Raw genomic sequence first — 13,031 nt, 5'->3', positions numbered from 1 at the left:
CGGCCCTCGTGCTTCCTTCGGGTGGCATGGCAGCTAGGCACCGGAAGAGTGCTACAGCTGAATGCTTCTTTTTTCTCAGTGACGAGGAAGCGAGCCAGTGCAGTAGGAGTTACACACCCGAAAGAACAATCACTTCGGCAAGAGACAAGCGATTTCGAGTAAATCTTGGAAGTCAGCATCTACCGGAAGAAGCGTTTCACGCTATTCCATACTCCAGGGAAGCGAATCCTTTTCAGAGATAATCTCCTGTTTGAGCAGATGATGTAGCTTGGTCTCCACGGGGAATTCACTGTACTTTGGTCAATCGTGTCTTGGCCATGAAATGCGAATTCCCGTTCCTCATTGGGATGCTGTACCGAATGACGTGTTTGGGTGTGTGTTATTCGCCCTTTCTTCAACTCGAATTTAGCGTTCTCTTTTTATCTTCCACTCTTGGCTCGCAGGTAGCTCGGCCTTCTGGAGGAGTCGAATCGTGTGGGGCCACTTCGTTCCGTTTGCTTCCGTCAGTAGCGCGATTGGTGACATTTTAATAAGTGATTCTTCGCTAGATGGATTCATCCTGGCCGGGTAAGTCGTTATCACTACATTGTGGGCCGATCGTTCGTTTTTTCAAAGGATTAACTCGACAGCTGTGTGGTGAAGAGCACCAGAGATGACCGAATCTGTTCCCAGATTGAGAGCTTTATGTTCCCCGTTTGTCTCCCGATTTGTTGACACGCTCGGGTGCTCAGTGGTTAGAACGCGAATTTACTGGCCGGAAGGTCTGTGGTTCGAACCCGACTTCTACATCTCGACTTCCCCTGTCTAGGCTTGGTCAACCTGACGGTATCCAGCCCTCGTGTCTCCGTCGGGGTTCGCGGCAGCTAGGCATCGCAAGGGTGTTACAGCAGAACGATTTTTTTCATTCTGGTTCACCTGAGCACTCAGGAAGGCAACAGCACTTGACGTCCACAGGGATGTAGTGACGGCGTACGCCGATACAGAAATGAGCAGATATGGAAATCAGTGTTTTGGTGAAATCACACGTGGGCACATATTCGCAGCGGATGAGTAATGTCGAACAGAAGTCCGGAGCGAGATAACGACGAGCGTGTATTAAACTTGAAACGGTGAGCTCAAGTTGAGCAAGCCACAAAACTGTGTCAAGGTCACTCAAAGAGTTGTACAAGCGGGCCATTGTTTCCTACCTGCGGCTTGTCGTAGTTCACCCGTAATAGAGAGACAAATATACACGCGTTAAATCGTACGATTAACTCGTCTTAGTTTAAACTTTCTCAACCCGTGCGCCTGTGTATGTTACGATCTCCAGCCACAGAAAGCGACGGTTGGGGTTCTAGTTGACGGAAACTCAGAGACCGCGCCTACCTAATGAGCCTTAAGAAGGGTGAAGCTGGTGATGATAGTTTTCAACAGCCTTATAAGTAATGTGTTGCGTCAAGGAAATACACTGCGGTATCTCAAATATCCTACCAACAACTGAAACATGAGGTGGTCTTTTTGCAACCCACTAAGTTGAAGAAAAACGGGTGAGATTCGTTTGAGTGTCCCGTTAAAACCGAATTGGTGTTCAAGTGGATATACTTCGCAAAGTTCTTGCATTTCGGATTTAAGTGGGACATAGAGTTGACGGGAACTCTGGGACCAAGTCCACCTGATGATCCCTAAAGCGGAGCAAAACCGGTCGTGAATTGTCGAAAAGTTTTCAGCAACCTTATGAATAGTGTTCTTCGAAGAAATTGTACCGTGGTATCTCGAAAACCCAGTCGATTGAATCATGAGGCGGCCTTTTTGCATTGTGTCCAGTTAAAAATACCGTAAAAGGAAGTTTCAGATGATCAACCTCATCTCTATTCTCAGTGCTTTCTCCTGTAACCATATTGCCACCGAGAGACCTCTTGTATTCGGCAGCCAAGTGCAAATAGGGTCATTATCACCAAACGTGCGACGTTCTCCCAACTCCCAACCGCCTCTCCTGTTAGACTCCTTCGCCCGCATGACAGGCCTTCATCATCGGAGGGCACAATCGTGGTCTAGAATAGAAACCTGGGAGGACCGATCTGGGTTCTCTTTGTGAATGGTTGCTTCGTCGAAGGCGGCCTCTGTTTAGATCCGTGTTATTTAGTAACATTTTAAATATACAATATGAGATGAAAATAATAAATCGTCCAGCTGCAACACCCTTCCGGTGACCAGCTGCCGTGCCACGGGGGCTGAGACACTGCCAGGTTGCCCAAGCCCAGATAGGAGAAGTTGAGAGACAGAGTTAGGGTTCGAACCACGAACCTTCCGGTCAGTGGCGCTCTAACCACTTGAGCCATCCCTTCCAGACGATCAACCAGATTTGGCTGCTCGCCTTTAACTCCGTCTCCATCTCCAACACTTATGTTCGTTATTCATGGAATTTCGCCATAACACTTCTCTGAAGAGGCCACCTTTAGTTGACTCTCCTTGAAGGAGATCAGTTTTGTTCGTCGGATCCCGAAAATTCTCAGCCGTACGAGGCCTTTCGTCTTCATTAAGACTGTATGTAGACCCAAGTGGCACCAGTCGCTCCACTCTTTAGCTAGCAGCACTAAGCGGATATCGTCAGGTTGACGCGATCGGCGATCAGTCGTTGACGGTTGGTTATTTGTTTAGCTAGCGCTAGTGTGTTCAACTTGTTCCACGGTATGACTACTCATGAGTATTCAGGCCGCCTTTCCAACTAGGTATCGAACCTCTGAATCGGACTAAATGTCCTTAGTTGGATGCTTTGGGTTAGTATAATTAAAATCGGTCACGTAACCCTCCAGTTAATAGCTGCAATTTGTCCTCAAAATCTGATGACCTGTGTATGGATTGATCTCACCAGATGTTCTTTACTTTAACGAAATGTTTGCCGATCCAGAACAATCTGGCTGTCTTTGGGTATCGCTCCTTCGTTACACCGTTCAGAAAAAAGTTGTTCAGCTGTAGCACCTTTTCGGTGCCTAACTGCCATGCCACCCGAAGGTATCACGAGGGCTGGGATACTGCCAGGTTGCCCAGGCCTAGACAGGGGAAGTCGAGAGGCAGAGGCCGGGTTCGAACCACGGACCTTTCGGTCAGTAAATTCGTGCTCTAACCACTTGGGCCATCTCGCCCCTTAGGATATTTGACCTTGTCGCTGTCGTGTGTGGAGTGTGTGCTGCTCGAAAGTGCCTCATTAGTCGAACCAAAGAGCACAAAAACGGTGAGTCGGTTTAGCCACATCAGAGTGAATACCAATGTCAACATGCTAAGTACATCCAGCTCCGCTCAGCGACAAACACATGTGATGAAAGGTCTTCTGTTGCCATCTTTCTTGGACAATATCTATATCAAGAAGGTTAGCTTCCTAAAAGCAACCACTGAATGCCCGAAATCTACCGAGACTCTCAGCTCCGCCAGATGTTGACCAGACAGACAACACCCCCTCAACATGCAGCGCCCCACAGCCTTGTATCAAACCCAGACAGCAAGAGTTAGCGTTGATCAAAGTCAGACAACGCTCCCGCAGTATGCAGAACGTCACAGTCTCGTACCAAAGCCAGACCGTGTGCGTCAGCATTGGACCAAGGTCAGACAGTGTCCCTCCAATAAATAGCTTGAGAACGTTGTACTTTTCGCACTCGCTCGTTGGAATATAGCTGTTGTGTTCCCTTCTGTGAGTCTTTTGTCTCCGGCACTAGGCTCTGGAGCGGGTCAGCAGCAGATACCACAGATTGGCGAATCAGCAGATATAGCAACCTATCTCTCGCCTATGTGAACGAATTGCATTGTGTTCTGTGTGATATTTTAGTCATTCTCTTTGTTTTCTGTAGGGAAGTGAACTCCTTGAAGATATTGTTCAAGCAAGTCGCCCACCAGACAGCCTACGCCTCCAGTTCTACCCCCAAGAGACCGCCTCCTCCTAATCAGTCGAGTGCAATAACAAAACCTCCAGCTGTGCACACCTATTCATGGGACTTTGGTGAGTATTCTGAACGAACTTGTTTTTCAAGGTCAAGATGTGCACCAGGTGTTTTGAACCACACTGTTCTATGGGTCAGAGACGTATTGCCTACGAAGAATTCCGGTGTTTGAGTATCCGAAGGCTTTACAGAGCCCAGTGAAAAATTAGCAGCACTCAGCCACATCATTTGACTTTATTAAGGGAACTTCCTTCCAGATTGGTGAGCTATCATGCTCCATAGATTATGTTGGTTAGGATGGGTGGGCCTGAAGTTGGTCTTCCCCGCGCGGCTTTCTTTGCCCAGTCGACTACTGGGTGGAAACGATCGATGTGTGTGGCTATCTGTGGCCTAGCGGTGACTTTTAAGAGCTATAACCAGTTAAACTAGCTGGTCAGCTTGAATAGGGACCCCGGTGACCAAGCCCACTCGTTCAGCTGTAGCACCCCTTCGGTGCCTAACTGCCATGCCACCCGAAGGAAGCACGAGGGCTGCCAGGTTGCCCAATCCTAGACAGGGGAAGTCGAGAGGCAGAGGTCGGGTTCGAACCACGGACATTTTGCTCAGTAAATCTGCGCTCTAACCACTTGGACCATCTCGCCCCAAACGTGACCTGATACCTACGGATATGGTTCAGTCATGCAGTCAGTGGCGCTTCAGCTTCTGCTCGTGATCCCAGTTAATCAGAGCTATTTGGTTCAATAGTTAAGGCCGTCAACCCCAACGCATGGCTATGCCTCCCATTTTCTCGGTGAATAGAACTGTAACAGCTGCAACTAAAGTACCCCAGGTATGTGGTCCATAGCTGACTTACTGAGCACGGATAACATTCACTTGGTAAACGGTGTTTCGGCATGCACCATACATGACCGCATCACCGTAGATTTTGGTGCTGGACCTCACATTTTTGGACTGAAATTCCTGTGGCCCAACCGAACACCCACTTTTTATTTGTCTCGTTGCGGATTCGCTACCACCAGTTTACATGAGCTATGGTTCTGAGACAATAGCTGTCGAACTCCTCAAAAAGTCTCATTCCGGCAACTCATAGGAGCCGCATCTCACAGACGTACAACCAAGTAGCACGTACTATAGTATGATACACAAGTGCCCCGAAATTCAGATATAGGCTGGTTTGCCGCCACAGGATTCTCAAATTAACACGCGTTACAGGAGTTTCAGATTCAGATTCGTGCATTGAGTTCATCCGTCGCACTACAGTAGGAACATACTTGGCAGCGTCTATAATAGCTTCGACAGATAAGCAACTTGCAGAGACTTGACATACAATCCCAATGTCGTATGAATGAACTGACAATGTAGCCAGGTCGAATCCAACCACACTGTAAGCTGAATAAGTAAGCAGTCGGGATATACACCCCGACTTCGTTTCAGGTCAGGTACTCGTCGTTAGCCGTCAGTTACTTTGCTAAGCGGTGAGCTAGCTCAGCGCTAAGCCGCCAGCTTGCGCACTGAAAGGTCCGTCGTTCAAATCCAAGCTCAGCAGCTTGACTGTTCCTGTCTAGGCTTGGGCGTCCTGGTGCTATCTCAGCCCTCGTGCTTCCCGTCCGTCGTTCAAATCCAAGCTCAGCAGCTTGACTGTTCCTGTCTAGGCTTGGGCGTCCTGGTGCTATCTCAGCCCTCGTGCTTCCCTAGGCACCGAAAAGGTGCTATGGCTGAACGGTCTGATTTGATCACCCTCTCCCATCATTTACCTTTTTGTGCGGATACCGGGGAGCCTCGTCTGCGCAGATTAGTGATGCCATAATTGACAGGAAATGGTTGAATCTTTAATGCGTTTTGACCGCTGAATATTTTGAACTCAAGTCCACTAGACGTCGACCAGAAAGACCTGAGTCAAGCCCAGACAGCGCGAAACAGCTTTGGATCAAGGTTCGACAACGCCCCCTCAATATGCACCGCATGACAGCCTTGCATCAAAGCCAGACAGCGTTGGACCGAAGTCAGCCAGTGCTCCTCCAATAAAATAGCTTCAGACCGTTGTACTTTCGCACTCGCTTGTTCGCAATAGGGGTATTGTGTTCCTTGTCGGTGATTTTTTCCGGTACTAGGCACTGGAGCAGGGACAGCAGTCAGAGATAACTGATTGCCGACTCAGTCAGATGTGACAAAATCCTTATTTGCATCCCGTTCATATCGATTTGTGCAACCCCGAGACGAGTATAATGACAGCACCCAAAAATATTCCAACATGCGACCAAGCATATTCGTGTAGAAGTTTGTTGACAGACTCGGGACAGGTTGGGACCCTCTTGCGGTGCCAAAAAAACGTCCCGACCACCAACATCAGAAGGACCTAGGTAATTACTGGATACTGATGACACAGTATCACAGAATCAATAAGACTCGATTGTCAGGTGACCCAAACGCCGCTTCGGTATTCTCCTGAAACCCTGGAATTCCTCTCAAAAGGCCTTCTCTCACTGAGAATCACTGGGGAAAAATCTTCAGTCACGGCTCTGCCTCTCAGGGCAAACTTTTGAACAGTGCTGAACGCAGAGAAGATGGCTCAGTGATTAGAGCGCGGATTTACTGACCGGAAGGTTCGAACCCTACCCCTGCCTCTCGACTTCCCCTGTCTAGGTTTGAGCGACCCGGCGATGTCCAATCCCTCGTCTTCCCCTGTCTAGGTTTGGACAACCCGGCGGTATCCAATCCCTCGTGCTTCTTTCGGGCGGCATGGCAGCTAGGCACCGAAGGGGTGTTACAGATGTGTAATTTGTTTTATTTCATTTCAATTCGTGCACTTAGATTGTCTTCCTCGACTTCCTTTCTGCGGTCCCGTTTCGCTTAACTCTAAACCAATCGCTCCTGGGTAAAATCTAGCTTTAGGTAACTTCAAACTATCGGTGCTTGAGAGTTCCTTCTATTCGCAGTGGCTATACCGATTATCTTCATCAATCTTCGTAGTCCATGTTTCTGTCAAGCTGTATATCCGTTTTCTTTTTCTCCTGTCGAGAAATTCACTGAAATACATGGCGTACCCCCCCCCACACACACACACACACTATGGTCCCGCTGATGTTTTTCCCTCTTCTTCAATTTCAGCTCTCTCAGGTGTTCCAGTTGAACTCAACCGAAAATATTTTCCCGATGCTGTAAGTTTATGCGCAACATGAAATTCTTGATTAGCCTCCCTGTTTTCTTGTTTCACCTGCATTTTCCGAAGAAGGTCTATCCAAATAACGAGTGCGCTAAGTCTGAAGTAGGAAAGGTCCCGGTTCGCACGCCGTATTTGTGCCCCATTTCATTCCGCATTTCGATGTGGAAAACGCTTACAATCACTGGTCCGCTTCTTTCCAACCAGGTACGCCATCTAAGTGGTCAAACCTACTGGTTCTTGCTTCAAACAGCGAGAGCCAGCACACACAGCATGTATGAATGTTCAGCAGGAGACTTGGCAGTCTTATTGGAGATTATTTTGTCCTGTAGGTGAAACCAGTCTATCCACTGTCTCTTGGCTTTTCAGCGTGGACTAGCTTCCTTTACAGGGCGAAATCATCATCCACTAGCCTGTGGTGCCACTCTTTTACTCCCTAGAGAACATCACGGCGCGTAACACTAACGAACACACATCGGCGTTTGACCGGACAGCGGAATTAATAAGCCTATTATTGGACTGGTGTGTGACAACGGGAACAAACGCGAATCGGTTGCACTCGTCATCATCATCGATGGCAACACAAGATGAGAGCACTGGTGCTTCGCTGTCCTCCAAAAAAACAGCACACTTCGATACGATGTGAGTACATCCAAGGGCAGTCTGTTGTCCAGCTTGCTTCAGAATGCTGTCAGGTGAGGCGACCCTGCTGGTGGCATCACACGACGTGGCATGGGATTATTTCTAAGTGTACAATTTATTGTCGTACATGGGCTAGAATACTGCCAGAACGCTCAGACTTAGACAGGAGGATGATTGGTGCCCTAAACCAAAGCCGTCGTCTCAAAAGCCCAAGAGGAATGCATCGGTGGTTGGCGAAAGACCGTCAGGGCAGCCTACATTTTAAGGAACAATTCTCTACACATTCCAAACTGGAGAACTAGGACACCGTGTTAGTCAGACTGCTACCCTTTGACCAAGCTAGTGTGGCAGGCTGTGTAAGTCACACGTACACTCCCTGGTGTAGCTCAGTGGGTTATGGTGGTGAACGCAACGCCACGTTACGGGTGGGGGGAGGTCCAGTCTCTTCCCGAAGGCAACTCGCACCAGATGGCTTGTCTTGTGAAGAACTGCATTTGAGGTAGATCGGTTCGTTTGCAGCGAAGTGGCAGAATTCTGACAGTTCTCACCAGTTTAAGCCACGCCACTGGTTTCGGAGCCAATATACCCACAGAAAACTGTTGGTATCCTATGTCTTTGAGCACTGCCACAGTCGTGTCGGGAAGACGCATTGTTCCAGGGGTCATTCACCAGCCAGAACACGCAGTCCACAGGAAACCCCGCATATTTGGGGCCGTTGGTGGATTTGGGTTTTTATTAACTGTGTAGCCTTCCTGAATAGCTCTCATTAAACGCTCAGCTATCCTGAATTCAGTAATTATACTTTATGGAAGTAAAGTCAAAGAGCAAGGCGTAATCTTAACGTGGGACTGAAATCATTTCACTAAACCTGCGTCCATGTCGTTCTCACCAGTATTCATTCATAGAGCACTCTTCGACAATTTAGCCGTTCTTACCAATTGTTTAATGGACGCTGCTCTCATACTTGTGGACTATGATATCAGGTCACGTTATATGAGATGGCACCATTTCGCCCGCTGTTTTCCACCACAAGCACGTGACATGTGAATCACGATCGGGCAACAATCACATTATCATACTTTCGTAATTCCAGTTCGGAAGTGAGGCATGACAGTCTCTCTATCCTGGTCACGAGGACCGAGGTTAGTAAGACCAAACACACCCAGGACTTTGTGAGCGTTTTGGTTCGGCTTGTTGAAGATGATGGTAATCGCTTTGACACCGACAGGCAATTTTTGTGACCAGTTCACAACGACAGCCCATCTCCGTTGTATAGTCGCTGTGAATTGAATTCTCTCCGATCGACAGGGCTGGATTGCGATGAGTCGCATTATTGGCACTGGCTCTTCATCTGGTGAGTATATTTCACTTCGGGTTTGCCTCCTCCGTTGAGTTCTCCCAGCCTAGCCTAACGATCGGTACTAGTTTTACTGGTTCCCATGCCACCAACTCAAGCCAGTTGGAAATGACGTTTTAGCGTGGCAAGTTGTTGGGGTATCACGGCACAAGGACACTTGCCAGTGGGAGGTTTGAAAAGTCTATAGTCTTACGGTAACAGGATATCTGTCACACGGATCACCTCCGCATCTGACGCATACAGTGATTTCCCTCGTCCACAAGATCCACCTCTCGAATTCCGGTGCCACGTCCAACCGTGTTTTTTAAACCTTAAACCCTTTTCTGTTCACAGGAACTCCTGCATGACATCCCCTGCAAGACGTTCGAAGAACTTGAACGAGAGGTTAGTCTGGCTTTTTACGATGTGTATTGCTGTGCCACTGCTGTCCGTGTGTGGACCGTATCTTGTTGACAACATGGGATTTCGCTCCGGTCGTTTGTCATTACTCTCCTCCTGACTTCTGACCCACCGCAACTGTATGATGCCTGCGTTTTCCACAGTCACCGATTCTTCAAATACATCCAGGTGGAAATCCGTTTGGTAGAACAATACGCGAAACTGTGGTGATATTTTTAGAAGCTGGTGTGGACACAGACTTGTCAGTTTCGGAGTCCAGTTAATGGCGACTCGGGGTGGGACTAGCCTATGGTGCAACTAAACCCTGTGGTTGGATCAAAAGCAACTTTTTTGTCTTATTCTTGTGCTCTGTCGAAAGCTTATATCAGTCCTCATGTGTCGGTCGCACTATATGGCGCCCATCAGACAGGTTTTTTTTAATAAAACCTGAGTGGAATAAACTGAGTCTAACCGTGCTATGAGTTTGCAAAGTGTATTTTAAACATCTTACCATTTCCATAAGGGAAACTACTCATAAGGTTACTGAAAACTCTTTGACAGCCCACGACCGGTTTCTCTCTTCTTGGGGCTCATCAAGTAGGCGCAGTCCCCGAGTTTCCATCAACCTTATGTTCTACTTGAACCCAAATCGGACTGTTTTCGAGCAATACACTCATTTGCAAATCAATTTGGTTTTCACGAGAGACTGAACTGAATCCCTCGTTTATGATGTTCTACAACTGGATGTGCTTCACAAAGACCGCCTCATGTTTCAATTGGTACGATGTTCCAGATATCGCAGTGTATTTTCATAAAGGATACTACTCACAAGGCTGCCAAAAACTATGCGACAGCCCACGATGGATTTCGCCCTTCTTGTGACTCACCAGGCAGTCCCCGAGTTTCCGCCAACCTTATGCTCTACTTGAATCCAATTTGCGTCCACTTGATGAGCCCCAATAAGGGCGGAACCAGTCATGAACTATCGAGGAATTTCCAGTAACCCTGTGAGTGGTTTCTTTTATGAAAATATTCTGCGATATCGGATTGGCCTTTGTGCAGCACATTCAGTTGAAGACCATCATAAACGAGAGATTCACTTGAGTCTCCTGTAAAAACCCAGTTGATACGCAAGTGAGCGTATTTGTCGAGATCCCTCCATTTCGTTCTAACCGACCAGGGTCACTCAGCGTTCAACTACCAATGGTTTCCGATGCCCATGTGATCTTTGACGTGGCATCCCTTGTCGTCGTAATCTGATTGATGCTGGAGTGAACTCTGTTCTTCGCGACTCGGGGTGGGACTAGCCTATGGTGCAACTAAACCCTGTGGTTGGATCAAAAGCAACTTTTTTGTCTTATTCTTGTGCTCTGTCGAAAGCTTATATCAGTCCTCATGTGTCGGTCGCACTATATGGCGCCCATCAGACAGGTTTTTTTTAATAAAACCTGAGTGGAATAAACTGAGTCTAACCGTGCTATGAGTTTGCAAAGTGTATTTTAAACATCTTACCATTTCCATAAGGGAAACTACTCATAAGGTTACTGAAAACTCTTTGACAGCCCACGACCGGTTTCTCTCTTCTTGGGGCTCATCAAGTAGGCGCAGTCCCCGAGTTTCCATCAACCTTATGTTCTACTTGAACCCAAATCGGACTGTTTTCGAGCAATACACTCATTTGCAAATCAATTTGGTTTTCACGAGAGACTGAACTGAATCCCTCGTTTATGATGTTCTACAACTGGATGTGCTTCACAAAGACCGCCTCATGTTTCAATTGGTACGATGTTCCAGATATCGCAGTGTATTTTCATAAAGGATACTACTCACAAGGCTGCCAAAAACTATGCGACAGCCCACGATGGATTTCGCCCTTCTTGTGACTCACCAGGCAGTCCCCGAGTTTCCGCCAACCTTATGCTCTACTTGAATCCAATTTGCGTCCACTTGATGAGCCCCAATAAGGGCGGAACCAGTCATGAACTATCGAGGAATTTCCAGTAACCCTGTGAGTGGTTTCTTTTATGAAAATATTCTGCGATATCGGAGTGGCCTTTGTGCAGCACATTCAATTGAAGATTATCATAAACGAGAGATTCACTTGAGTCTCCTGTAAAAACCCAGTTGATACGCAAGTGAGCGTATTTGTCGAGATCCCTCCATTTCGTTCTAACCGACCAGGGTCACTCAGCGTTCAACTACCAATGGTTTCCGATGCCCACGTGATCTTTGACGTGGCATCCCTTGTCGTCGTAATCTGATTGATGCTGGAGTGAACTCTGTTCTTCCAAGTCCCGGCTTGTGACCTTTATTGACTGGATTCCAAGGAGTTCCTTGTTTCTTTATTTGAGTGTTCCGGTTGAGATGTTGGTCTTTTCCACGTAAAGATGCGTAAATTGGATTTAGTTCGATGCACCAGTTCGAAGGACAAAGTTCACTACAGCGTCGACCAGATTACGACGACAGGTGATCCCACGCTCAAAGATCACGTGGGCATCGGCGAATAAGGACACAGGATAACAGAGCAACCAATGGAACCGTCCGACCGAACAACTAATCGCGATCAAAGGTCATCCCCGGGTAGCAGAACCTAACACTACTCAACGCACAACCACTAACCCACCGCCACGCACCACTACGCTCCCCAATAACGCACTGATGATGTCACCTCGATTGGTAATGAAACGTTTGATTATTATCTATTATTTTATTACTTTATCTGAACATGACCCTATAGGGGTTAAATATTTCCCGCTGGTCTACCGCAGAGTTTTGTAAGTACATTCCCTTTCGGTTGTTTTTCCGGTTGAGAGATTGCTGTCGACGATTCGCTACCATAGAGAACTGTGTCACCTACATATTGCATGTCAATACGAAGATAACGCCAGTTCCTCCTTACCCACTTCCTCTGTGTAGTATCAATACAGCGCCTCAGTGGAGCGGTCGTTATTGGGCAACTGATGCCAACCGGAAGATCTCAGCCTTCCGAAACATGCTCCACTTTCTGCTGCAGTGCCATGCACCTGGTTCAACTTGATGATTGTTTTGACTCAGCGATCAATTCCTCATACCACTTCGAGATATTCTGGGCATCAAGACGCATGTACTTCCTCCAAATGGTTGTTGTACAGCGAAAGAACGTTACGGGTCAAATTTGACTTTTTTTCAATACTGTCAATACTGATGATATAAAACTCTTGAATTCGCTTCTCTTATCACTGGCCCATATTTCGTTTTGGTTTTCTGTCTTGTCTGATTGGATACGTGTGATGCGAACCGCGGGCCACCCTACGCTAGATGCTTTTATTGTTATAAGTGAAAGTTCCACCCATGAGTCTCTCCTAATGGTTGCCGTTTGTTACATTGCAGCACATTAGTACGGATCTGCTGCCCTATCGATGTTACCCAGCATTTTGACCAATCGGGTTCGCGCTATTTGTGAACGTACCAAAGAATGCACCCACGTCCCGACCCAGCTCAGCTCAGTCCAATGATACTCGGCGTTAAGAACACCTTCCACAATATATTCATTCCTGTGGAAGATTGAAGATGCATGACTAATGCATGACGAAGAGACTGGACT

At 47.4% G+C, this 13,031-nt stretch overlaps 1 protein-coding gene across 1 annotated transcript in view; it reads left to right on the top strand.

The window, feature by feature from the left end:
• The window catches only part of T265_13768 (hypothetical protein), a gene marked incomplete at both ends in the record, with an annotated part of 87,168 nt that overhangs the window by 28,412 nt on the left and 45,725 nt on the right, over positions 1-13,031 (top strand). The window contains 4 exons of the mRNA XM_009170425.1: positions 444-567; positions 3,822-3,970; positions 7,020-7,069; positions 9,404-9,454. Of these exons, the coding sequence (XP_009168689.1) occupies positions 444-567; positions 3,822-3,970; positions 7,020-7,069; positions 9,404-9,454 (374 nt within the window). The remainder of the gene's footprint in view (positions 1-443; positions 568-3,821; positions 3,971-7,019; positions 7,070-9,403; positions 9,455-13,031) is intronic.

Source organism: Opisthorchis viverrini (genome assembly GCF_000715545.1).
Source record: "Opisthorchis viverrini unplaced genomic scaffold opera_v5_101, whole genome shotgun sequence".
NCBI classification, from domain to species: Eukaryota; Metazoa; Platyhelminthes; class Trematoda; order Opisthorchiida; family Opisthorchiidae; genus Opisthorchis; species Opisthorchis viverrini.
The sequence above is the reverse complement of the archived record's forward strand: the minus strand, read 5'-3'. Positions and strand labels throughout refer to the sequence as shown.